We start from the raw sequence: 26,553 nt of genomic DNA on the forward strand, positions 1-26,553 counted from the left end.
GTGTAAACCAAAGACCAAACACACATCATATTTTTTGATGTTTGAGCGTTATTTGTTTAGGCAGAAATATACATAAACAAACATTTTATATCCTATCTATGCCGTCTGTTTATGTATCTCCAATTTAAACATCTATAAATATATATTAACATTGGTTCCATTCATCGAAAACAGCGATCTTAAAACACAATTTTACAAAAGATTTTCTCTCTCGCCACTAGGGGGAAATGCTAAATTTTAAAAACACTTTAAAATAGTTCCGTTTTACCCCAATATACTTTGACTGTACATATTGGTTTGAACGATTTGTATACAATTTCAACTTGGCGATTTTGCGTTCTGGTCGAATAAGCAGCAGCTTATGAACGAAATGTGTCATAACCTACCATAGAAGGAATAAGTCACTCACGCGGATATTTGAATATAGTTTGGACTCTAGACCAACGGTCTAGACGTACAGCTGCACCGGAAGAGTAGCGAAAGACTGTACATTTCGCTTAGTCGCAAATTTCATCAGGCCCATTAATTGTGCGAATAACCGTCACAACCCGTGTTGGTAGTTAAACTAGTTGTTTTTATTCTGTAATCATTTAGGTGATGGCTGTGCCATGCTGTAATTTAGGAACGATACTAGCATTTGTATGCACATGTTTATCGCCAATGTTTGTATTCTTTGCTGCAAAATGTGTTGAAATGTCAAGAATGGAAATTAGTTTCGTTGTGTTCATCGGGAACTACATGCTAAATTTACCCCACCAGTCTTATAGTCTGTATACCGAAAAGTCGATGTCACGGGGCGATCTAAAGTATTTGATACTTCTCGGCACGACAAGCTCAGGAGCTGTAATTACATATTACGTTGCAATGGATTATTTATACGTTTCGGATCTTATAGCCCTTGGCAACGCTCACGCGGTACCTACACTGCTGCTGTCCTATATCATTCTAAAAGGTGGTTGAAGCGTCCAATACCTTATATGTTTAAAAATAATGAGTTTTTTTAGAAAAGAGTGGTGCTTTGGAAGTGTTGCTCGGACTCACCAGTCTAGGAGGTGTATTTTTGGTTGCCAGACCTACCTTTCTGTTTGGAGAAACTACTTCCAGCAATACAAGGAGCCAAGAAAGAATTTTAGGAGTGATTTTCGCTTTGATTTCGACGCTACACTCTAAAAAAACTTGACGCAAAATGCTCAATCAAGTGCTTGATTGAGCGCGTTTTTTCAATCAAGTCGCTTCGACCGAATCAAATTCGCGTCAAACGTCTAGATTCGAGAGAATCTCTCTCGGACTTACATCAAAATTTGATTCAGAGGAGCGACGCGAGAGAGTCACTCACTTCTTCTCGCCCTTATTACGTCACGCGGGAGCGCGCCAAATTTTAAACGGTCTTGAACAAAGTCTTTAGACTGTGGAAGTGTTACTTAATTCTAAGAGGAATCAGGTGTAATATCGCTTAAGTAAGATGAGAAAAATAACAATGCAGACGCAACTTTGGTCAGTAAGTCTTAAATAAAAGTCACAGTAAAACACGAAAAGAAAACTCGTCAGAAGCTAAAGGTGAGCAATTTTAATACCATTTACAACGGTATGGTCTTACACACTTACTATATCTTTTGTTTAATTAACAGCACTCTAATGTGAAGCAACACCATTATAAATTCAACTATCGACGATAAGATTTCAAAATGGGTCATATATTACAACTCTACTGAAGAAAGATGACAAGCGCACGTTGCTTACCATAAAAGTTAAGTATGCATTTGTGTTTTTATATACAAAGTGGACATAGCATTATGTAATAGCATCCAAATACAAAACCATATTTTATGTTTTTAGACTTAGGCGTCACGACAACTGATTTTCCGAACTACCATTGTTTATACGAATGAATTACCGTCAACAGGGAATGTGAAAATTAGAACGTCGTTAATTCAAATTGGTAAGTATCAAGTAAACTTTTGTCGGAAAGAGTGTGTGGACTTATTCATTTAACTTGCTGCTTTCATTACAGACTTAATGTGATGTCAAGTGGAAACGTTTATGAGGGAGAAGTCCGTTCAACGTTTAATAAAGGAGAGAATTTCTTATCTGCGAGCTTTACTACTTCATGCCTCAGCAATACCCCTGGGAATACGACATTTTGACAGTCGTTTACAAACCACATTTTCTATCTTTTGTTGTGTTTTATGTTCCTTCCTATTTGTTGTCTTTCATTGCGTATAATTTTCCACGTCAACACTTTATCTGCAGTGTTTATAATAACTTGTGTATGCTGTGCCAATTAAATAAAAAATACAAAACAAACATTTTTTACCCCAGAAATATATATGTAGAATTTTTCATACAAATCAAGTTTAAATCAAAATTTGATTGAGATCGGCCCATTTTAATGCTAAAAAATCGCTGAAACCGAGCGAAATTTTGACGTAAATTTGATTTAAAAAATTGCGTCAAGCACTTGATTCAAAATTTTTGCGTCAAAATTTGGTGTTGAGCGGATTTGATTGAAATTTGATTGAACTTTTTTTACAGTGTATGTTATTCTATTAGTTTGGTTCTGTGTCGAAAGATAAAAAGCGTTTCCGTTAGTAGTGTATTGACTTGCGCAGCGTTACAAGGCGCGGCTATATGCTGCATTTATATTCAATTAACTGCCGGCAAATTTTCGTTGCCTTGTTTTTACGATTTTGTTTTTGCAATGCTCGCAGCCGGCGCTAATTACACATGTCGAATGTTAATGTATTCGTCTTTACGTTTTGAACTTCCGAGTATCGTGTCTGTTATACTTACCGGCCAAGTTCTGACAGGTTTCTTCTATGATATCATGCTTCTCAATACTGTACCATACGCCACTTCGTATATTGGTGGTGTTCTTATAATGTTAGGTACAGCGGGCTCTATCATAGCAAAGTCATGGAAGCCAAATTGCAAACCAGTTTCTTGCAAACGATGAAAACAAGTTAGGAGATTTTTTCCATACGTTTGCTAAAAGTACCTATATATAGTAGGGTGGGGGAAGATAGGACACATTTAGCATATACTATCCAAATATCCTGATCATGTTTTAATCAGTTAACAACGGTCCCTTAAGAAGTCGCGGGGATATAGTTTTATAACTCTTTAAATGTTCTTTGTTTACTACTTAATGGGACGAGAAAATAAAGTTAAAAGGAGTTCTATATCTTTCCCCACCCTACTGTACTATAAAATGCGATTGGTTGCGCAGCATAAATGCAGGCCAACTTTGTAAATTTAAAAATAACAGCAGACATTTTGGAGTTAAATATATCACACTGTTGCAATACAATTTTTAAACCAAAACCTTTAAGCGTACTTTTTTAACGCAAGAGACCCGCAACTGCTCTCATTGTAAACTTTATTTTAAATTTCAAAATTTTATTCATGAAACAATGTATTATATTGGCCATTATTTTTTGGGCAGTTTAGGTGTATATTCCTAGGCCGTGTATTGAGTAGGCAGTGTAAAGACGCTCAGACAATCTGCTCTTACAAGAGGGAAACGACGCAGTTCCTGAAGAGCGCATTGTACGTTACATGATACCGCAATGTGCAACAAACAATCCTGCAATATATAGTGGAGCGGGGAAAACGGGACACCTTTAGCAAATAATGTCCAAATATCCTGATCGTGTCTTAAATAATTAACAACTGTCCATGGAAGTCGTGAGAATACGGTTTCACAATTCTTTGAATGTACTTTGTTTACTACCAAATGGGACGAGAAAATAAAGTAAAAAGTTGTCTCATCTTCCTCCATCCTACTATATATTATAGGGTGGTGTAGAATGAATGTTTTCAATTTATTTTCTTGTTACATTTGGTCGTAAACAAAGAATGTTTAGGCCTACATGATTACATTGGCCGTTGCCTCGCGATACTAAAAAGTCTTGTTAATTGTTAAAAACACGATTTATTGGAAATATGGAATATTGTGTGCTAACGGCATTTATCTTACCACTCCTATATATTACATTATAACAGTATTCATTACATTATATATATGACACAAATATAATTGCATAAAGACATGTATGGGCCAAAACACCATCGAGGTGTTTATCTGGCAAACAGTAGGGTAGGGAAGATGGGACACTTTAAGCACATAATATCTAAATATCCTGATAATGGTTTAAATATTTATCAACGGTTTATAAGAGACTTGAAAGTTTACTTTACAAAGAAACTATAGCACAGGCTAATTTAGCACAGCCGTTCTCATTCACTATAGTTTAATCGCAGCTTTTAAACACCGGTACATTGATACATGTATGTACACGGCATACCAGAGATAACCTTCCACGAAACGAGGAACAACCTTCCACGAAACGATCTCTGGTAAGCCGTGGTATGTATAATCATAGTTTAATCAAAGCATAACTCAAAACCATGTTAATCCCTTAACATAAACTATGGTATAATAGTTTCAGTTTTTATCTCGAACATTCGTTTACGTCTAGTCCAGTGAATTGTTACGTCACAATGGTCTAATTCGAAATTCCTACCCAACGTCCAATCAGATGCAGCAAGCAGTTCACACACTGCGTTACTTGGTTGCTTGACGCAACAACTTTAGACGTTTTGAGGTAAGTTGTGAGCTCAAACTGTTAGTTTGTTCAGGTTTTGGTACACAGTAGTGAATGGTGTTATATCGTCTGCAAACGTTATTTTTGGCGCGATAAAAAGGTTTAAAAATGCATGAATGAATGAATATGAATGTTACTTCCTTTATCCTCGCGTTGCCGGAAAACGACAGTCGATATAACACGGGTGTTTAAACTGTCTTTGCGTATCATGCCATTATAGCTAGCGCTTTTAAAACAGTTTTAAACATTTTTTTGTTTAAAATAATGCAATAAATTTATATATTTTACATACGACTCATTAACAGATCATCACTCTCTTTTTTCACAAGTGAGCGCTCATTTTTTTATTATTATTTTCTGGGGACTTTTAAAAAACGTCGTTTTTGTGACATATAAAACGTGTATTGGTATAGTATTTCAATATTTTATAAAAAATCGTTTACTAACAGTTAGTTTTACAGTTTACACACATAAGATTTTAACCCTTAACTCCTAACCCTTAACCCCTAACCCCTAATCTAAAAGTGCTAATCACACAACAAAAAAATGAGCGCCCACTTGTGAAAAAAGAAAGTGATGATCGCTTAATGAGTCGTAACTATATTTTTCATATGTGGTATTGTTTAAAGTAAAATTTTCACAATTACATGTGAAATACTTCAGCAAGGCAAAATGATAGCGAGTTCGTTTGAAAATGTTCCACCAATTCCTACTTCACCACCCCCACCCCCACCGACGTCACCCCCACCAACGTCACCTCCACCGGCGTCGCCCTCACCTGACCCTAGTAAGAGCTTAAGTAATTTTAATTAAAAGGCTTATAAACAGGCGTAGCGATGAGGGTCCAAAGCATGATTAGAAAGTTGCCACATAGTATGTCGCTATTGTCAATCAAACCAGGTTCTTTTTCCATGCTTATCTGCAAACTACTCTTATATGTTACATTAGAATGCTTAGTGTGGACCTAAAGTTTAAAACGAGTGTGACATATTATTCATATGTTTAACACCCTGGTATGGTGAACATTTAACACCCTTGGGCTTATAACAATTTTTACCCCGCTGTTAGAGGTTCATACACACATAACATATGATATTATTCATATATTTAACACCCTGGTATGGTGAACATTTAACACCCTTGGGCTTATAACAATTTTTACCCTGCTGTTAGGTGTTCCTACCCAAATAGGAATAGCCAAAGTATGCTGCATTCACCACATTAATCATTATCAATAAGGTTCCCTGTTTTACAACTATGACTATGAGTACAACTGCATTTAGCAATGTCCCCACAGATTTCGCTCAAAGTTTTAAAACTGTTAGACTCTTATATTCCAACAGTTAAGCCTTCTAAAGGAATGCTGGATCAGAGAACCTTTAAAAGGATTGTTGCATTGATTTCTATCTTTATAACGTTGATAGGAATTGCTCTTGTTATTGTAGGTGAGTTGTATTTTAGATTTTATAAACTTATATGATATCGATTATTCTTATTTATTGAATAAATAGGCAATGCCTAATTATTTTCTAATTTTTTCTCTGCAAGGAAATAAATTTGCATTGTAATTAGTAATATAGTCAGAAATTTTAACTGTTGAAAATCAGACCAGCAATTTTAATTCTATTTATATAAAACGGTTGTCAAACTTTGTAACAGAGACCTCTAATATAAACTTGTCATGTCACTGATTGCCATGTGAATTATGCCTATAGGTGGGGTCCTACTCCTACTGTATTCTCGAGTTAGGCCATCACCAATTCAGAGCACTCCTTACAAAGGCTTACATACTACTGTTTTGTGATAGCCATAGGCCTATGTATATCTAATGTTTACATAACATTTTATTAACTTTTTCAGCTTGCACGATTGACCCAGATGACTTTGATGAGAGTCGTGTGGCTTTCGATGGAGATATCCAGCTAGAGGAGGATGATGATGGTTTCATCCAGTGGGACGACGCCTACAGTGATCCTGATTCGGATAAATCTCGAAAATTGGAACATAAGCTGTCGAGAAAAGTATACATTTAAATTTTTTTTTAAAGAAATTAGTTATAAATATTTTTTTTTCTTCAGATTAAAGCAGCTTTGGATGAAGAAGGTTTTATGGTAGACAGAGTGGAAATTAAATCTTTATCTAAGGCAGCTCCCCGCATGATAAACCGAAATGAAGAAATTAAAAATGTCACGGATAAAAAGTTTGGTACTGCTAATGCAAAGTATGCAAACAAAAAGGTAAGTGTTTTACATGGATTAGAGACTCAATAATGCTGACATTTTGAGCGTTAGGTCATTGGGCAAGACACTTAACGATAATTCTTCCAACTCAGTGGTCCCTTTACCTTTATGGTTTATTTAAATTGTCAGCCATACATTACAAAAAATAATTCTTCAAAGTTTCATACATTGTAACTCATAAGCAGGTTACGAGCTGTATGAAACAGCACAGATTTGTTATAACAACTGTTGTTGCCAAGCCGCCCTACACGCAAGGATAAATATATTTAATCTCTTTGGCTGCAATTTATTTTCACTACAATTTAAATCTTTATTTGCTGCAGTACAATGGGATATCCTTTGTGAAAGTTAAGTACGTGGTGTTTGGGAAACCTTCCAAAAATGCAGCTACGTTTCAAAGTGCGAAATATAAGTCCTGGTGGAAAATGAGGGGCAGGTTGCGTACCAGACTAGCTAATAACGGTCTTCGTGCAACAGTAAAGCGACTTGATCGTAAGCTCAATTTTCTGTAATATCCAAATTTCTGGAACACATCATATATATGTATTAATGTATAATTGTATTAATTTTGTATATTATATGTAGTTAGTTGTCTTTATCAATTTAAAAAAAATAATAGGCTAATGTAATTATCTCTAGGTTTTTGGGTGTGTAAAATCACAAAACAAACAGTTGCAAGAAGATCTCTTCCTAACTATCCGTATACTGTATGCCCACCTGCCACCTTATTACACTAATAGTACAAACTGACTTGTGAATTAAATTCTAGGCTCACCTTCCTTTAGCTGGGCGATAAAGAGAGGAATGAGACGACACTATAAATTCACCACCATTCCTCCTCCTAAACAAGAAGGTAATAAAAAGCTTTCTAGAACTTTCCTTGATAGGAGGAATGTAAAGAGTTGTCTCCGGTGACATATAGCTTCAACTTTTGTAATAAGGTTGACAATGGCATCACATGTTTTAGCATCCTTGTTTTAAATGTGAACCTGAATTTATTCTGCTGTTAGGTGTCTTTACAAACAAGCAAACTCAAAGTATTGCTTCAATTTGGTTGCCTATGTTTGATTACTGTGAGTGTAACTACATTTTAGCAGTGTCACCCCAGATTTTGTTAGAAATTCAAAAAGTAACTTATTTTATGCCTCTCGTATTCTATATTCATAACATATATCTTTACTCAGCTGTTCCTTGCACCTGTAAAGAAAATCTCTTCAAAGAACTAAACCCAATGAATCCATCTAAAGTGTGTCAGTGTCAATCTGCATGTATTGAAGATGAGACCACTGTGTATGGTGGAAAGGATGATATATTTGCTATATTTACGCCACTGTGTGCATCTGCATACTATGCTGGGATTATATCAGTGAGTAATGTTAAACTTTTTCCATAGGTTTATTGGCCCATCTTATTTACAGTATAGGCTTTTTAGTTTATACATTGCAAAAGCCTTTTAATTAGTAATTATAATCTGTTTTAAATTTTTAATCTATATTCAATTCAATAGTAGAAGAAATGTTTTATATAGTTTCAGTTTACAGTATCAGAGCTTAGAAGAATCATTTATGAGTATCGTGACAGTTCAGTAATAATTTGTTTGTATGCATGGACCATATCATATGATATGATATATTATATTTAGCAATAATCAGTAACTTATAAATTACCAGTCTACAGTCTCTATTAGGCCAATCATGGACTAGAAGTAGCCGCAAGGAAATTTTTAGGATATTTTAATATTTTATTACATCAAAATAGATCAAAGAATATGTCTGGCACCGTGGCAAAGTGGTTAGTGCGCCTGCCTCTAAGCCAGAAATAATGGGTTAAGGCTCGTTGCTGCTACCATTGCGAGCGTATGTGTCCTTGGCAAGTCACTTAACGGCTTTAAATCCCCAAAAAATTAGTTACCTACAAAGTAACATATCTAGAAACTCCTAAGCTGGCACGAGGTGTATGAAACATAACACCTGTGTTTATCGACTGTCGTTTCCAGCCATGCGAGAATAAAGTAAGTTACATACATATACATTCATCCATTCATTACATCCACATTCATATCAAAATTACCACGAGTAGAATGTCCTGTTTTTAAAATATACCTTTGTGTCTAGGATACTGGTGGTATAGTGGAAGTCCTATATACTGGAAGGCAAGAAGTCATGCCTGGTAATAAAACAGTTGCAGGATTTACTTCAAGCAAGGTTGACTTTATTCCCAAAACTATAACTTTAAAAGGTTAGACAAAGTTGATTTAGCCAAGGTTTAGAAATTTTATAGAGAGATAATGATAATGTGAGGAACAAACTCATAGAACAGCTGTTATCATTATCGTTTACCTGACAATACGGGCTTGATGTTTCTACTGTTGTCAAGGTGTCAATTTAGGTCCCAATAATATAGACTGTATATGGATAAAGTAAGACTATAGATATGCTCAAAAGTGATAAAGGTACCACCAAAGTTTTGGAAAAATTATCGTAAAAAAACCTGCTTGGGAAAAAAAATTTGGCTGTTCAATTTTTATTTAGAATTCGTTTAGTAAATGTGTTTTTTTGTGAATATATATAAAAAAACTTTTGTAATGTTTGAATTTTTTTTTGATTAAACCAAGCAACATACAAGATTATGCTGACTCAGCAATTAACAGTTAAATTTAAATATTTCTATTAATGCACAAATATTTTATTGGTAATGGTATGCTTATTTAACATACGTTATATTCACAAATCTTGTTTAATATTCCAGCTTTAGGCAGTTTGATAATTCCCACCGAACCACCTCCCCCTTTAAGCTATGAAGGCAGTGGTTTTGCACCAATCACCACAACTGAGAATCCTTTCCTTAAAACAACAACATCAATGATGTCACAAGCAGCATTGGCTGTGCAAGCTGATGATGATGATGATGATTTTGCATCGATACCAAAGCTGTTAAAGAAATACAACAACGAACCAATTGTATTTCATTTGCATATAAAAGAAATCGATAAACGGAAAATGCAATACAAGTATGTTGATTGGCGCGTCTTTTTTAATTACAGAAACTTTTTACTTCTGTATTAAAAAGATCAGATTTTAATGTGAAAAATGATTGACAAAAATGCAATTCACGCGTTATGTGTTCGTACATTCATTGTCCCAATGATAATTTTTATTGAATACAGAAACTTTTTTTAAGTGTTTCACTTATTTTTCCAGCAAGATCATATTCAGTGCCAGGAAGCATCATATCTTAGAAGATTTTGGACGCAAACTTAACCCAATGGTATCCTTTAAATCACTATCTATTCAAGACTAATCTATTACACTAACATGCTTTTTTTTTAAGGTCAAGGCCAAGTTAGTAGAAATGGGGTTTCAAGGTATCACTGTTGACTTTGTTCAGTTCCACAGAGTTGGTGAAGAACTTGGCTTTGCTGGTGGTTTTGCAATCTCAGGAAACATTGCTACATTGGCCAAGGTATAGCAAAAGTTGTCGGTGTATTATACAGTTAACTCTTTTGAGGTATAGCAAAATCTGTCATTGTATCAGATAGTTTTTAGGTTTATATAACATTACTTGTCAGTATATTGTACAGTGTTCAGGTTTAACATAATATGTTGCATCACTATCACACAATTATCAGGTAGAGCATAAGCTCTTAAGTTGTCAGTGTATTAGACAGTTCTAGACATTGTGTAACTTGTCAATGTATCAGACAGTTTTAAGGTATATATAGCATAACTTTTTACTGTAGTTTTCAGATATAGCATACCTTGTCACTTTGTCAGTGTATTAAGACAGTTTTCAGGTGCAATACAGCATAACTTGTGAGTATATATTAGGCAACCTTATCTTGTGTTCATGTAAAGCACTGACGGGCATTTAATATCTATTTGGTTGTGTAGCGTCCAGTTTCATGTTGTATAGTAAGTCTCATCTAGTTGATTATTTTAAGACAATAAAAAAGTTGGAAACCACGGAATCTAATGGTGGTTCACCATGGAGAGCATTGGAAACAATTGGAAAAGTTATAAACAAGAGATGTAAGTGGTTAGGCTATAGGTTAGATCCTTTTGAAACGATTTGTGTGGGAATTAGGAATATGGTTTGTCGATTTGTGTGGGAATTAGGAATATGGTTTGTCTCATGATAGAGTACTGTGGGGGCAGATGGGACACCTTTTGCACATAATATCCAAATATTCTGATCGTATTTTAAACAATTAACAGCGGTATGTGGGAATTGTGAGAATACAGTTTGATTATTCTTTCAATGTTCGTTGTTTTCACTACTAAATGGGTTGAGAAAACACAGTTTAAAGGGATCCCGTCTCCCCCCACCCTAATGTGTAAAATATTTTTCTAGCATAAAAAAGAGCTTATATTTTTTTTTATGAATAAACAAATATAACTTTTCCTTAATTTCTCTGCAGACAGCAAAGCATTACTTGAGACTCTGCAGCGTCAAGATGGATAGTAGAAACATATGTTGAGTTCGATGTTGCATTTGATGCCGTTTGTTTTGATAAATAAATATTTAAAACCCTTAGTGTGTTATTCGCTTGGTCTTAGCTACATACATATAGTAGGGTGGGGAAAGATGGGACACCTTTAGCACATAATATCCAAACATCCTGATCTTGTTTTAAACATTTAACAATGGTCTATATAGGAGTCGTGAGAATAAGGTTTTATAATTCTTTGAATGTTCTTTGTTTACTACCAAATGGGGCGAGAAAATAGAAGGAAAAGGTTTTCCATCTTCCCCACCCTACTATATATTTAAAAATCGTGTTTTAGAAGTAACAGTGGTCTATGAGAGTCGTAAAGATACGGTTTTATAATTTCTTGAATGTTCTTTGTTTACTACTAAATGAGACGAAAAAAAAGACTGAAAAGATTTCCCATTTGTCCCCACCCTACTAGTACTATATATTACTATTTGTTTACAAATAATAAATATCTGTAACTTTGTACTTGAAAGAAAATGTTACGCGGTGTATTTCCGAAGTTGACAAGCTTTTATATTATTTCGTTCGCTATTTTATAAGCAGCACTTTAAAATCAAAGCATGTGAATTGAAGGTTAGTATTTCCTTAATTGATTGTACAGCGAAATTATAAACGGTACATTTTTAATAACGGTTGGCTCTGTAGTAATGTGGTCGTAATCTTCTACCATCGCTGTAAAGACCAGATCTCCAAGGATCTTCTCTTCTACATGTTCTGCACCATCTTGAACGACACGCATTTGTATAAGCAGATCGACACGCTTTCCATGCGTTCACCGAACCGCAGTCTACGTTGTAAGTCTCCTCCGTCCAGTAAAACGCATCTACGGCAACGCCACAACTTTTTGTCATCATGGGACGTGGACAGACCAATCGAAAAGTTGCTCTGTACGCTCTGTTATACATCGCTCGACAAAGTGCCATGTTTCGAACTAAAAACAGATTTGAAAATCGTAAACGTTTGCATACACGTAAATGACAAAGATAATAAGCTATATAGTAGGGTGGGGGAGATAAGACACCTTTTCATCCTATTTTCCTGTCCCAATTGGGAGTAATTAAAAAATTATTCAATGATTCATAAAACCGTACCCTCACGACTTATTAGACCGTTGTTAATTTTTTAAAACCCGATCAGGTTATTTGGATTTTATGTGCTAAAGGTGTACCATCTTACCCCACAGTAGTATATAATAGGCCTGGGACAGATGGTACATATTCATTATGTTTCATCGTCGTATTTGGAAGTAACTAACGAATATTCGCAGAGTTGTATAGCCGTATATATCTACACGACTGTTGCTGTGATAAGGTGGCTGTACACAGTATACGGCGTGCGAAGTCGTATGCAAACCCGTGTCTAATTCCGCATGCGGCAGCAAAATCCGGACAAAACCACAGAAATAAAAAGAGTAGAACGCGCAACTTTCCAAAACCGTGATATATTCTTTTTTCTTTTCACGTGACCGCCAACTCCGTCCCCATTTCCCTTCGTCTCCATTGTAAAAGATAGGCGCATAATGTTTTTGGAAGGTTTTAGCTGTTTATTTTAAAAACTACACCAACTATTCAAGTTTGTTAGGCTAGTTTAGTTATTTGGTACGTTAACGCTTACAGTTTACCACTTGTTTAGGAAATTTATTTAATTATAAAAAATTAATTAAAAATTTCAAACAAACGTTTTTTTAGAAATATATATATATTAGAAAATAGTTTTTTTACACAATAACTTTAAATTAAGTCAAAAAACGAAGAAAAGGTACACAAAACGTCATCGACTCCATTGACTACAATAGTAAACGGGAACGACCCGCGAAAGAGAGACAGTGTATCGTGCTCTCTCCTTTGCCGACATTGGAGATGTGCCTTCTATTCTTTTTTATTTCTGTGGACAAAACAGACAAAACGGACGAATTCCGGATACTGTGTACAGCCACCTTTAGGGTTATAACCAAAAAACGAGTTTGGCAAAAGAGCCTGTTTACATATGGTTGATACCTGTTGCGGGTGTAGTGGGGGGTGGTGTGGTACGGGGTATCAGGGTTGGAACGACTGGTTTAATCTTTAGGAGGTTGACCGTTGCAACATTTGATGGAGGACCACGATTGCCAGCGTCGTCTATACCTCGAATTGAGTACGAGACGCTATAAATATATGCATATGGCACGATGAATGAATGTTTGGTTAATTAGATGGTTGTATGAGGCATTGTAATGCTAGAAGCACCATCGTTCTTTTTTGGACTTAAACCCCATAATGTTTAAATTGATTGAACGGACCAATCTTGCTTTATTATCCTTGCGTGGCTGGGCAACGACAGTCGTTATAACCAACGTAAACGTTGGGTATAACACGGGTGTTGTGTTTCGCACACCTCGTGTCCGCTACAAGTTGCCCCATATGTAACTTTTTTACATATTGTTTACATTTTTTTACATAACTAGCAATTTTGGATAATCGGTTAGGGTCAATAGTATATATATACGTCGCGAGCGTCTCGAAACTATCAAACAGTTTGCATTACTCTTATATTCTTACACCTTGCACTATCATATACCTCGTAAAGTTGGCAGTATTCGAAATGGCTGGTGGTTTTACCAAAATCGATTCTTGGAAACCAGCGGGTTTTGGTAAGGCCGTTTGATTTCTTACAAAACCTGTCTCATTCACTTCAAGCTGACTTTCGAAAGAAGTCAAGAGGTTTTGTGGGCTTGACAAAGTATATCGAAGCTCGTATGACGATGCTGAAACATAGATTGTCAAGTTACATGGATTTGGATATAAGCGAGTGACAGTCGAACGTAGAGTGCTAATACTCGTATACTGCGTATGCGGGTGTGTAATTTGTAATAGGCCGCCAGTATTCGACCATCATGCCATTATAGCTATATCTGAATACATTTTTAGCAATGAATGTAACTTACTTTATTCTCACGTGGCCGGAAAACGACAGTCGTTATCACACGGGTTTAACACCTCGTGCCAGCTTACGAGTTACCATGTATGTTACTTTGTGGGTGATTATCTTTTGGGGGGATTTTTTCATTTTTTTATGTATGGCTGATAATTTAGGCAGGCGCGCTAACCACTATACCACAAATAGGCTAAAACGTGTTAAGTTTCGGATCTACAACACGTAACGCTATAGCCGATAACGTTCAACCCTATAACTACGGGCGAACTGTTGATTTTGAATTGCCATATAATTATATTATTTAGTAGGTTGGGGAAGATGGGACACCTTTTTATTCTGTTTTCTCCATTAGTAGTAAACAAGGAACATTAAAAGAAAGGATATTCGGTTACTATGCGCCAAAGCTGTCCCATCTTTCCCCATCCTACTATGTGTGCAATGTAATGTATGCAACTTACTTTATCCTCGCGTGGCCGGAAAACGACAGTCGTTATAACACGGGTGTTCATACACCTCGTGCCAGCTTACGAGTTACCATGTATGTTACTTTACGATCAGTACACTTCAGTATATACTATGATATCCTACTGCATTAAGTTTAGGACATTTGGATTTTATACTAACTTGTCCCCGAATCAAAGTCGTCCCCAGGAGCTGTGAAAGTAAGCGATAGAGGAGAAGTGACGTCAGAGGCGATGGTTTGTTTTAGTTTCAGGTCCGTCACTTTACTCGGCGGCTGTTGGTCAATGTCTCGGTCAACTTTAGGCCTAAAGTAGAAAAAAAAATAATTAAAAGTTGTTTAGTCTTGCGTGCTAGGCATTAAAACTTGATTTAACATTGTTGTTTTGTTGTTGTTAATTGTTTAAAACACGATCAGGATATTTAGATTTATCTTCTAAAGGTGTCGTATCTGCCCCCACCCTAGTATAACAGCAAGTTAGACAAACTTGATGTAATAAGCCATTGCCCTTCTCAGAGTTTTAAGATAGCAATGTTATATAGTAGGGTGGGGGAAGATGGGACACCTTTAGCACATAATATCCAAATATCCTGAGCGTGTTTAAAACACTTAACACCAGTCTATTGGAGTAGTGAGGATACGGTTTTATAATTCTTTGAATGTTCTTTGTTTACTACCAAATGGGACGAGAAAATAGAGTTAAAAGGTGTCCTATCTTCCCCCACCCTACTCTAAAACTATTTACACACCCAGTGTATTCGAAGCTTTGGCCGACAACCACTCTTGAAAAGTCTCCAATCGTTTCTGTTTCAATCGTTTCATCAGTAGCCCCCTCGTCTTCTTTGTTTTTATTCAATACCACGGTTCCTGAAAAATCAAAACTCCTGTATAGTAGGATGGGGGAAGACGGGACACCTTTAGCACATAATATCTAAGCATTCTGATTTTATTTGTTTTATACAGTTAACAACGGTATATGTGGGTCGTGCTAAGGATACGGTTTTATAATTAATTGAATATTTTTGTTGACTACCAACTAAGGGGGGAAAAATTAACGGGAAAGGTGGCCAATCTTCCCCCACCCTACTATATAAGTAGATCACGTGGTGCCCTTGCTGGGCAAGGCACTCAAGGAAAAGTACAAAATGAAGCTCACCATTTTGGTACACATATCCTATTTTAAAAGCGGCCGGTTTTCCAAAGTTGATATGTTTCGATTTATTTTCGCCCGGTTTTCCAGATGCTAGAACCTGTATTATTGAAGGAAACTTACTTTATGTCGATGGTATACTTTTTATTAAAACCGCATATATAATGGTTCACGGGACACTCCCCTACCCAAGCACCTAACAGCAGAGTAAACTCAGTTTAAGCTATAACATTTACAGCTTTAGAGCTGTGTTTTATGATTGAGTTCGGTTAAGTTAGTTCATATTTTCATTTTATTTATTGTCCCATTTGGTAATAAACAAAGATTTTACCTAAATTTTGAGAAAAATGCATTTTACCTGTAAACTGTAGCGACCCCCTCCAACTGCGCTGGAAAAGAAAAACCTGGAGTAAGTACCGTCGTTTCTCGTCGTATCCGGATCTGAAAAAAACAGTTTCTTTTATGATTGTCGCTGTTGCATTAGATAAGCTGATAAAAGAGAATAAAAATATCGACCGTTTTATTAAAACTTTACATTTACAATGTATTAGGACAGAAGAATAATTATATGGTAGGGTGGTGGAAGATGGAACACCTTTTTATTCTATTTTCTCCATTTAGTAGTAAACAAAAAACATTCAAAAGAACATTTTGGGTAATATGCACTGAAGGTGTCCCATCTTTTCCCACCCTACTATATAAGGTTCGAAAACGTTTTGTAAAAATGTGCAGATATGATTGAACATCATAGCAGTAAAACTTTCCCCACAAATGCATATCAAGCCACTTACTTGCTCCTTCATCATACAAAGGTAATGTTTGTTTCGTGGTGTTCGGATATTTTATTACTGCTCTAACGTTGGCACCGATCAGTGGTACGTCATCTATAGTCACCTGTAAGTGTAACGGTACATTTAGTACAGTATAAGTTAAATATATTTGAATGAGAAAATTCATTACAATAGATGAATGTATCTTATCGTAGGCGGGGCAATTAAAGACGTTAATTAGCGTGAAGGCTGTTTCATACACTTCGTGCCCGCTTACGAGTTACCATATATAGTACTGTGGGGTATAAGATGGGACACCTTCAGCACACAGTATCTAAATAACCGGATCGTGTTTTAAACTCGATAGGACGAAAAAAATGAAATGATTAGGTGATCCAACTTTCCTCTATACTACTATATATATAACATTTTGGGTGAAAATATATTTTTTTAATTTAAAAAAAAAAATTTTTGTTGTTTTTTTTTGCTGACAATTTAGTGGGTATAATAGGCTGTAATGAGACTATAAACGTATTCCGTAGTCACAAGACTCTTACCCTAGCAAAGATTTTCATTGGCACTCCTTTCTTGCCCGGTATCGTATTCACTGAAACGACAATTGGTTTCTTACCACGGGATTTTGAAGTCACAGTTACGGATACGGTCTGTAGGCTTGCTGTTGTCACGCGATATCTCCATTTGCCAACCTGTGGCAACAACAGTTTTTAAAATCCGGCGCCGGAGCACAGCTGGTTAGTAAGTCTGCCTCGAATCAAGAAGTAATAGATTCAATACTCATCGTTGCTACCATTGTGGGGTTATATGTCTTTGGGCAAGACACTTAAAGACGATTGCTCCAATCCAGTGGTCACTGATGGTTTGTTCAAATTATAAGCCACACATAAAAAAATGAAAAAGTCCACAAAACATAATCACCTACAAAGTAACATACTAGGTAACTCGTAAGCTGGTGCGAGGTGTATGAAACAAAACACCTGTGTTATAACGCCTGTCGTTTCCTGCCACGCGAGGATGCAGTAAGTTACATTCATTCATAGAAATATCTGCTTATGTTAAAATGCAGGTGATCATTTTTTTGCAAATTTGTTTCCTTTGATTTTTGTTTTCATGTTTCAAAATGCGTGTAGATTCCAGGATGTCAGAAAAAAAATAATAAAACCAAAGGTGTTATATGGACATCTTTGGTATAATACTGTGGGAGAAGATGGGACACATTTAGCTTATTATATACAAACATCCTGATCGTGTTTTAAACAAATGACAATAGTTTGTGGGAATCGTGAGGATACGGTTTTATAATTCTTTGATATGTTCTATGTTTACTACCGAATCTGACAAGAAAATAGAATGAAAAGGTGTCCCATCTTCCCCCATCCTATTATACATATTATCTAAATTTTCTAACCGTATTTACCAATTAACAGTGGCCTATGGGAGTCGTGAGGATAAATTTTTATAATTCTGTGTTTACTACTAAATAGAACGGTAAAAAGAGTAAAAAGGTGTTCCATCTTCCCCCCCATATACTATATATATTTGGCTGTAATGTTTCCTTTATGCACAGGAGTTATTCAAATTATTTCAATGGGACTTTAAAATGCCGCCGGATTACCAGGACCCTGTTCCGGTAAGCTTTAAAATTTTCATCGAGCTTCCATTATAGCTGAAATTCAGTCCTACTTACTTGAGCTGTGCCTGGTATTGTAAACTTGACTGTTTTGAACGCAGGTTTAACGTTAGCTAGTGGATGGCCTGGACATGGGTTTGGTGAATCAACGTCGTTTGTGGAATACGAACAACCGCTTGGGGAAGTGATTAAAATACCTGTGTAAAGAAATGCAGTTTTTCATTTGCCTATGAGTGTCGTAAGGATACGGTTTTATAATTCTTTGAATGTGCTTTGTTTACTTCCAAATGGGAGGGGAAAATAAACAAAGAACATACAAAGAATTATAAAACCGTATACGCTTACGACTTCCATAGACCGTTGCTAATAGTTTTAAACGCGATCAGGAAATTCGGATATTATGTGCTAAAGGTGTCCCATCTTCTCCCACAGTACTATATTGTAAATAAATTGTAAATATAGCAGAGTAAAATGAGAATAGAAATCTTCCTCACACTACTATATACAGTGGGGTGGGGGAAGATGGGACACATTTAACTATATTTTCTCGTTCCATTTGGTAGTAAACAAGAAAAACTCAAAGAATTATAAAACTATATCCTCACGACTCCCATAGACCGTTGTTAATTGTTTAAAACACGTTCAGGATATTTGGATATTATGTGCTAAAGGTGTCCCATCTTCCCCCGCCCTACTATATAAAACACATTCAAGCCCAAGCCAAAAACTTAATGATGAATGTTCGACCAAAAACGTAATGATGAATGTTCGACCTTACCCGGAGAAACGTCCCCATCTGACCAGGTGAATGAAAAAACAGTCAGAACCCCAATCGTAGCGTCCATTTCAACGTCAGTAGTAAAACTTTGACCTGCTTCCATGACTTTTGATGTACTGTGGATCTGGTAGGCACAGCAATAAGATTAGGCACAACAAACGGACATAGCAATACTTAAAGTGTGAACTGCTTTTGCAACACAATGTGGGCCTTACCCCTGTAAATAACAGCGACTTTGTATATTACTTTCCTAGGACCCCCTTGATATGTGGTGTGACAAAGCATATTAAACTGTATATATATAGTAGGTTGGGGGAAGATGGGACACCTTTTTATTCTATTTTCTCGCCCAATTTGGTAGTAAACAAAGAAAATGCAAAGAATTATAAAAGCGTATCCTCACGACTCCCCTAGAGTGTTGTTAATTGTTTAAAACACGATCAAGACATTTAGATATTATGTGCTAAAGGTGTCCCATCTTCCCCCACCCTACTGTATGTATACATGTATATAGGGTGGGGAAAGGTGGACGCCCTTAGCAATAATATTTAAATATCCTGATAGTGTTTTAAACAATTAACAACGGTCCGTGGAAGTTGTGAGAACACGGTTTTATATTTTTTCGATTGTTCTTTGTTTACTACCAAATAGGATGAGAAAATAAGATAAAAAGGTCATGTCCTATTTTCCCCTACCCTGCTATACATGTTCTGTTCTACGTGGGTGCGGTCCTGCAGCCTAAAACGATTTTACCAAACATGATTTAGGCAAGAATTGGTTTATTATCTAACTACCAGTGTCTTTTTGTTGTACCTCAACGAATGTTGAAGCCTGCCACAAATGTAGACAAGAGCTGCAACGTATGGTGGATAACAGTTCTACGTACCATATTAGCTTGCTGGATGACGTCACCATCTTTACTTTTTGAAAGCTGGTTGTACGCTCCAATCAATGGTGTTATATCATCTGTATCTCCATAAAACCAAGTACCAGAAGTTGCGTCGACCAATCGGACTAGAGCTTGGTTGGCGGTCGTCGTGAAAAAAACTGCGCTTACTCTACATTTCTGTGGTGAAAATTTTGAATAAAAGAAAAAATGAATGTAATTTTTGTCCTGGATGGCGGGGCAACTACAGTCGGTATAACATGGTGTTCCGTTTTTTTAAATCACAGAATGTGTAACTTTTTGAGTGATTATCTGTATGGCTGTCGTTTCAGACTACGAAATTGCCTTGGTCAAATATATATACTATATGTACAGTAACAATGAAGAACCTACCCAAGCTCTGTAACCAATAAGTTTTATGTCATCGAAATAAAAAGATATCAAAACTGTAAATCTTATAAAACGGTATAAAAACAGGTCAAGGTATAACCTTCTTAACAACTTTATCATGCACATCAGCAACGCTAGGTTCCACATTCTCTTCCCCGTCAGTGAAGACGATAATATCCCCACATAGATCAGGGGAGTGCTGCTCCATAATCTAAACACAACTAAAATTGTATGTACTGCTGCCTATTACATATGCCCTGTAAAACACATGTATTTCCGTACTGTGGTCGGTCATTTATTCTTTTTCCTATATAACATATTTTTTTGTTTCACACATGACGTTCCCGCTTACGAGTTACCAGATGTGTAACTTTGTGGGTGATTATTTTAAAGGTTATTTTTTAATCATTTTTGTTTATATATGGCTGACAACTCAGACAACCCAGTACTGGGACTGCTGGCGTGGAGAACTTGGTACGAGCTATTTATGAACTTAAGTATTCCTGTATCACGTTGTCATGTGACATGTGCATTACTAAGAACGTAGTACTGTGGGGTAAGATGGGACCACTTTAACACAAATATTCTAATCGTGTTTTAAACAATTACCAACAGCCTATGGTAGCCGTGAAGCTGCGGTTTCATAATTCTTTAAATATTCTTTGTTTACTACCAAGCAGGACCGGAAAATAGAATGAAAAGGTGTCCCATCTCCTCCCACCCTACTGTACATAAAAATGCCATGCATTATTACCTGAACAGCTGAATTTATTCCACAACCGATACAAGTACTTCCTCTCACTGATCTGGGAAGACGCCGGATGAGTGATGCTCGATCACTTTGATCCCTGATCCTGGTCAAAGGACTTAATTTTCGAGCAATGGTTGAAAATATCGTGATACCAACGTAGTCCCCACGTTGTACGAAGTCGTCAACGAATGTGTTCATTATTTGCCTCATTTTAGTAAGTCGCCCCTGTTATTCATACACACGGTCAATTATAAAGTAAATAAAGAGAAATGTTACCCGTTTTGTTGGTTTTTACATATCGGTTTTGACTTAATAAGTTTATGAGTAGTTCAGGGGTTACCTATGTAATTTTACACCTGAGGAAAACGTGAGTTACAGACCTTAATTTGTGTTTCTACAGTTGATGTACTTATACCGTAAAGTATTTTGATAATAGGTTAACCCTGTCCTAAATCCCAGGTCTCCTAGAAACACATCCATTATAAAATACAATACATAATACAAGGTAATGCCGTTCTATTGAGCAGAAAAAAATGAATAATATTTTTACCTACCCCCCACATACTGCCCGACACATCCAACACAAGTACGAACGATCTATACGGGAACGGTTTCACAACCCGGAACGTGGGTATTGTGCTTGCAACATTCGGGTTGGCCAAATTGCGGCCGCCGGTGAAATCTACTGATGATGTAATAACGTCCCAAACACTTCGTTTGTTGCATTTGTCGTTGTGCTCATTCGGTGCTTCTCTGTTATGCCGGTTTAATGGATCGTTATCGTTGTCGTCACAAAATCCATTAATCTACATATGAACAATATTGCATAAATAAATAAATAAATAAATAAATGGATGTAACTTTTTTATCTTCACCTGGCGAGGAAACGACATTCGTTAATTATAACACGGGTGTTTTTTTTATACACCTCGTGCCCGATTACGCGGGTTCCCAGCATATTTGTAATTTTGTGTGGAATTGTTTTACTTTTTCATAAACGGCCTATAAATTCACTTATTACATTCTAACATTCGACAGAAATCTAGTTACAAAGTTGTGCATAAACATATATGCTTACCTCATTAACATATTGGTAAGACATAATAGATGCCTTTAAGTCAAGGTCCTGGTCCCATGCAAGAATAAACTTGCAATCTGTAGAATTGGGTAGCAACGTTTGTGGGTCGTAATTACATACGTCTTGCACAATCTCATTGTTCTGAACTATCATGTTTTCTCCTTGTATCCCCAAAGAACATCTGGTATCAGTATTGGAATATAAGTTGGCATATCATTGTTGGGTAAGACGAATACCGATAGGACTTCACATTTCTTATTTAATAAGCTTTAAATAGAGTATAAGGGTGGGGTGAGATGGGACACCTTTTCATTCTATTTTCTCGTGCCAACTAAGAACATTCAAAAAAATATAAAACCGTGTCCTCTAGACTCACATATATGCCGTTATTAATCGTTAAAACACGATCAGGATATTTATGTGCTAGAGGTGTCCCATATTCTACCACAGAACTATATTAACAACTCTATTATCGTCTTGGGGATACCGGTGTATAATTGTGTAAACATCCTTGTTTACTACAAAATAAGACGTTAAAAGAAAATTAAAATATGGCTCTTCTTATGCCATAAAGCTTTGTATTTGTGTATGTGTCCTACCTTGTAGCTTCAATGGTTCCCGTTGAGGATATATAGAACGGCGCATAATCACCGGAAGCAATCTCGTCAAAAACACCCCAGCGATAGTGAGACCATTCATGCACCATTACCTTGCCTGTGTATGAATGTTACTTTCGTTGGTTATGAATCTTGATCTGTTGGGATTTGTTGTACAGGCATTTTGTGAGTGATTATTTTTTCATGATTAACAATTTGGACAACTCGTAGGGGTTTGAGCAAAAAAACAAGAAACAAGTGCTTTGTCCAAAGAACGCATACGCCGACAATGGTAGCAGCGCCGAGCTTCGACTGCTAAATACCTTTCCATGATACTGGTTATGAAGCGGGCACTTTTTACCTCTCAAACGGTACACTGTACAATATTGTGCTGGTAGACCTTTTAATTTAGTGTATTTTTCTAAGGAAAACCGTTTTTCATTATACGGATCTTTATTATTGCAATCAAATATAGATAGCAAATCAAAGTTATGTAAATAATTTCCTCGCAAAATTCACCTCTCTGCCCGAAACTCTCAACGTAAGTATCATTCGTATAATAATCCCGTGTTGTAAATATCCTTGTACCAGGTTCACCACACCCACCAGGTTGTAGAACATACGGAATGTTACCACGTACTCTGTTGGTGTTTGTAACTACTACGTCAGCCTGTATAGCAAGATCCATTATACACAATGTTATACAGTTGTAGCTTATGTAGGCTGAATATATTATATAGTAGTGTGGGGGAAGATGGAACACTTTTAGAACATAATATCCAAATATCCGGATCGTGTTTTAAACAATTAACAACGTTCTATGCGGGAGTTGTGAGGAAACAGTTTTATAACTCTTTGAATGTTTTTTTGTATACTACGAAATGGAACGAGAAAACAGAATGAAAATGTGTCCCATCTTTCCTCACCATACTATAACATTAAATGCCACAGATTTAGCCGATATGTTAAATAAATGATAAAGGGGACTTTTTTATCTTCGAATGTTGGTGCAACGACAGTCGTTACAATCACCGCTTACAAGTTAACCACAGCACCCATAACTTTGTGGGATATAGCAGGGTGAAAGAAGATGGGACACCTACCTATTCTATTTTCACGTTTTATTTAGTAGTAAACAAAATGTCACTATAAGATTAAACCGTATCCACACAGCTTCCATATACAATTGTTAATTGTTTACTAAAACATGACAAGGATGCTTGGATGTTATGTGAAAAAGGTGTCCTATCTTTCCCCACCCTACTACATGTTATATTTGTGGGATATTATATTAAAATTATTACGGCATCGTAGGTTTCGTCAAAGGCCCTTTTGTAAGTTCCATTCCATGACTTAGGTACAAGTATGGTAATGTTTCCAAAATATGCTCGTTTTCTCGTCGCTGTATACAAAGCCGCCGATGCTTCTGTCCAGGCAGCCTAGTAAAAAAACGAAGTAACACCATTGAATGAAAGGAATTAATTTATCCTCGTGTGTCGGGCAAGACAGATTTTTAACACAAGGTCTTATTTTACACATGAGTTAAATTCCTTATGGGTGATGAGGTCCTTGTAAAGGACTTTGGTTCATTATACCCCAGAAAAATACACAAGTTACTTCGCATATGTAACTTTATGCGTGATTATTTTTCTGTTATTTTTTGTATGCTGGCTGCATGGCAACTCAGCAGTCAATCATTTTTAAGTAGGCGTTAAGTGTCTTGCCCGTATAGGCACACATACGCATACATTTGTGAGAGCTTCGAACCTTAAAACCAACCTTTGCAGTTTATAAGCGAATGCTCTAATATTTAGCCATATACAGCACTGGGCTAAATAGTTGTACGTTATGTACGTTAACTAAACACGATAATGGCAAATTTTGAAGCAGAGGAAGCATAGGTGAACGAGAAATTTAAACTCCGTGGGTAGTCAATATAAATAAAAGTATGCACTTTTACAAAAACATAAGTAAAAAAATAGTATGTAGTACTGTGGGGTGAGATGGGCCACCTTTTATAACTCTTTAAATGTTCTTTGTTTACTACAAAAAGGGATCATAGAATGAAAAGCTGTCCCATCTCCCCCCAAAGTACTATACTAGGCTACTCCGTTGTAAAACAAGTTACCTTAATAGAATTAAGAAGTGTTGTGCTTTCCGCTATCTCAGGGTTGATGGCGATTACAACACCTTGGTAGGAATTTCCTACCAGACTAACGGAGTCGAATGTTGCAGAAACGAAATAAAAACTGCAGCAAACAAAGAATATCTCGCGCAGAGGTGTCTTCATTTTTAGCAGATTTCTGAACAATTTTTATTTCCTTAAACCGTCACTGCGTTGTATTAACAAAAACACTCTTTATTAGCTTAGTTAGTGGTTTTAATTTAAGCGATGATGCCGGTTCAGTCATTTCTCTAATAGTTGTTAAACGCTACTACATAGTAGGGTGGGAGAAGATGGAGCACCTTTTTATTCTATTTTCTCGTCCCATTTGCTATAGCAAACAAAAATATTTAACGAATTATTAAAGCGTGTCCTCACAACTCCTATAGACCGGTGTTAATTGTTTAAAACACGATCAAAAAAATATTTGGATATTATGTACTTAAGGTGTCCCATTTCCCCCCACCTTATACAACAATAATAATAACTCAATAAACCAACCCCGTCAAACTACTATAGTTCAAACCAACCCTAAAACGGGAACCGTATAGCTTATATTACAGCATCGTTTTATGTAACTAAAGCTATGCTACAGATATCTCATTATATAGTAGGGTGGGGGAGACGGAATACGTTTAACACATAATATCCAAATATCCTGATCGTGTTTTAAATAAATACCAACGATTTATGGAAGTCGTAAGGGTACGGTTTAATAAATCTTTGAATGCTTTTTGTTTCCTACCAAATGGGACGAGAAATAGGATTAAAACTTGTCCCATCTTTCCCTGCCCTACTTTATTATTTAAAACTTTGTCAAATTACTTCGCTCCAATCCATCCTACATCAAGCTACTCTTAGTTTATTAACAATGCGACCCAGATATTGGTTCCCGTACGCTACATTTGTATCAGCAACACCCGCATGCTTGAATGCTTTGCTGACAGTGCACGAAGCAAACCTGTCAATATTTTCGAAAACTGCGTGCTCAGGTTTCGATCAATTGTAACGGTGTCACGTATACATACCGAAAACAGCACTTACAACAAAATTTAGGTTTCGTATACCAGGAAACTGTCGTATTTCACTACTGAGCTAAGAGTTTTTCATAGTTTTGGTTTAGCAGGCACGCTTTTTAACTGACATTCTTTCAAATACTTTTATTCATAGTGAATTTTAACGACTGCCGTTTTTTTCTGTTGATTCTTTTCTTTTTGTTTAATTAATTTGGTCTTCGCGATTGTTTTCGAACAGATAAATAACAAAATATGTAATGTGTGTGATCATCGACATATATTATAGTAGAGTGGGGGAAGATGGGACACCTTTTTCTTCTGTTTTCTCGTAACATTTGGTAGTAAACAAAGAAAATTCAAAGAATTATAAAACCGTATCCTCTTGACTCCCATAGACCGTTGTTAGTTGTTTAAAATACGATCAGGATATTTGGATATTCTGTGCTAAAGATGTCCCATCTTCCCCCACCCTACTATATGTCGTTTGTGTTTTGTAATTCGTAATTATAACCCAGAGCCATAGAAATACCGAGTAGTCCAACCGACGTTGGTCCAACCGACGTTGGGAAAATGCATATTTTCGGTAATTTGAAGGAAAACTCGGACTTAAAAAT

At 36.3% G+C, this 26,553-nt stretch overlaps 3 protein-coding genes and 1 long non-coding RNA gene across 6 annotated transcripts; 3 read left to right on the forward strand and 1 right to left on the reverse strand.

Annotated features, from left to right (window-relative positions):
- The first annotated feature begins 502 nt into the window (after positions 1-502).
- LOC149738633 (uncharacterized) lies at positions 503-1,323 on the forward strand. The gene is made up of 2 exons (XM_089875186.1): positions 503-952; positions 1,005-1,323. The coding sequence occupies exons 1-2, from the start codon at positions 598-600 to the stop codon at positions 1,178-1,180; spliced, it is 531 nt and encodes a 176-aa protein (XP_089731312.1). The 5' UTR covers positions 503-597; the 3' UTR covers positions 1,181-1,323.
- A 91-nt stretch (positions 1,324-1,414) lies between these two features.
- LOC149738634 (uncharacterized) lies at positions 1,415-2,236 on the forward strand. Its single transcript, XR_016384659.1, has 4 exons — positions 1,415-1,557; positions 1,629-1,747; positions 1,837-1,939; positions 2,012-2,236. It is a non-coding gene; the product is annotated as an uncharacterized LOC149738634 (long non-coding RNA).
- Positions 2,237-4,468: 2,232 nt separating this feature from the next.
- LOC149738635 (uncharacterized) lies at positions 4,469-11,377 on the forward strand. Of its 3 annotated transcripts, none has more exons than XM_089875179.1 (14): positions 4,469-4,604; positions 5,268-5,391; positions 5,930-6,049; positions 6,465-6,625; positions 6,683-6,841; positions 7,168-7,336; positions 7,614-7,697; positions 8,029-8,210; positions 8,959-9,082; positions 9,593-9,854; positions 10,045-10,111; positions 10,175-10,306; positions 10,785-10,872; positions 11,262-11,377. In XM_089875179.1, the coding sequence occupies exons 2-14, from the start codon at positions 5,277-5,279 to the stop codon at positions 11,303-11,305; spliced, it is 1,707 nt and encodes a 568-aa protein (XP_089731305.1). In that variant the 5' UTR covers positions 4,469-4,604; positions 5,268-5,276; the 3' UTR covers positions 11,306-11,377. The 3 variants fall into 3 exon arrangements, with proteins under 3 accessions (XP_089731305.1, XP_089731306.1, XP_089731307.1); XM_089875180.1 differs by having other exon boundaries at positions 5,948-6,049; XM_089875181.1 differs by lacking the exon at positions 10,785-10,872.
- A 451-nt stretch (positions 11,378-11,828) lies between these two features.
- LOC149738636 (calcium-activated chloride channel regulator 3A-1-like) lies at positions 11,829-25,121 on the reverse strand. The gene is made up of 20 exons (XM_089875172.1): positions 24,888-25,121; positions 24,064-24,198; positions 23,279-23,429; positions 22,763-22,877; positions 22,164-22,344; positions 21,640-21,891; positions 21,089-21,310; positions 20,435-20,545; positions 19,945-20,124; positions 19,059-19,182; positions 18,338-18,477; positions 17,190-17,339; positions 16,654-16,756; positions 16,221-16,303; positions 15,869-15,962; positions 15,462-15,579; positions 14,877-15,019; positions 13,896-14,082; positions 13,337-13,482; positions 11,829-12,270 (listed from the first exon to the last, which is right to left on the reverse strand). The coding sequence occupies exons 1-20, from the start codon at positions 25,047-25,049 to the stop codon at positions 11,963-11,965; spliced, it is 3,105 nt and encodes a 1,034-aa protein (XP_089731298.1). The 5' UTR covers positions 25,050-25,121; the 3' UTR covers positions 11,829-11,962.
- Positions 25,122-26,553: the final 1,432 nt, after the last annotated feature.

Source organism: Ciona robusta, chromosome 3 (genome assembly GCF_009617815.1).
Source record: "Ciona robusta chromosome 3, ASM961781v2".
Lineage (NCBI taxonomy): Eukaryota > Metazoa > Chordata > Ascidiacea > Phlebobranchia > Cionidae > Ciona > Ciona robusta.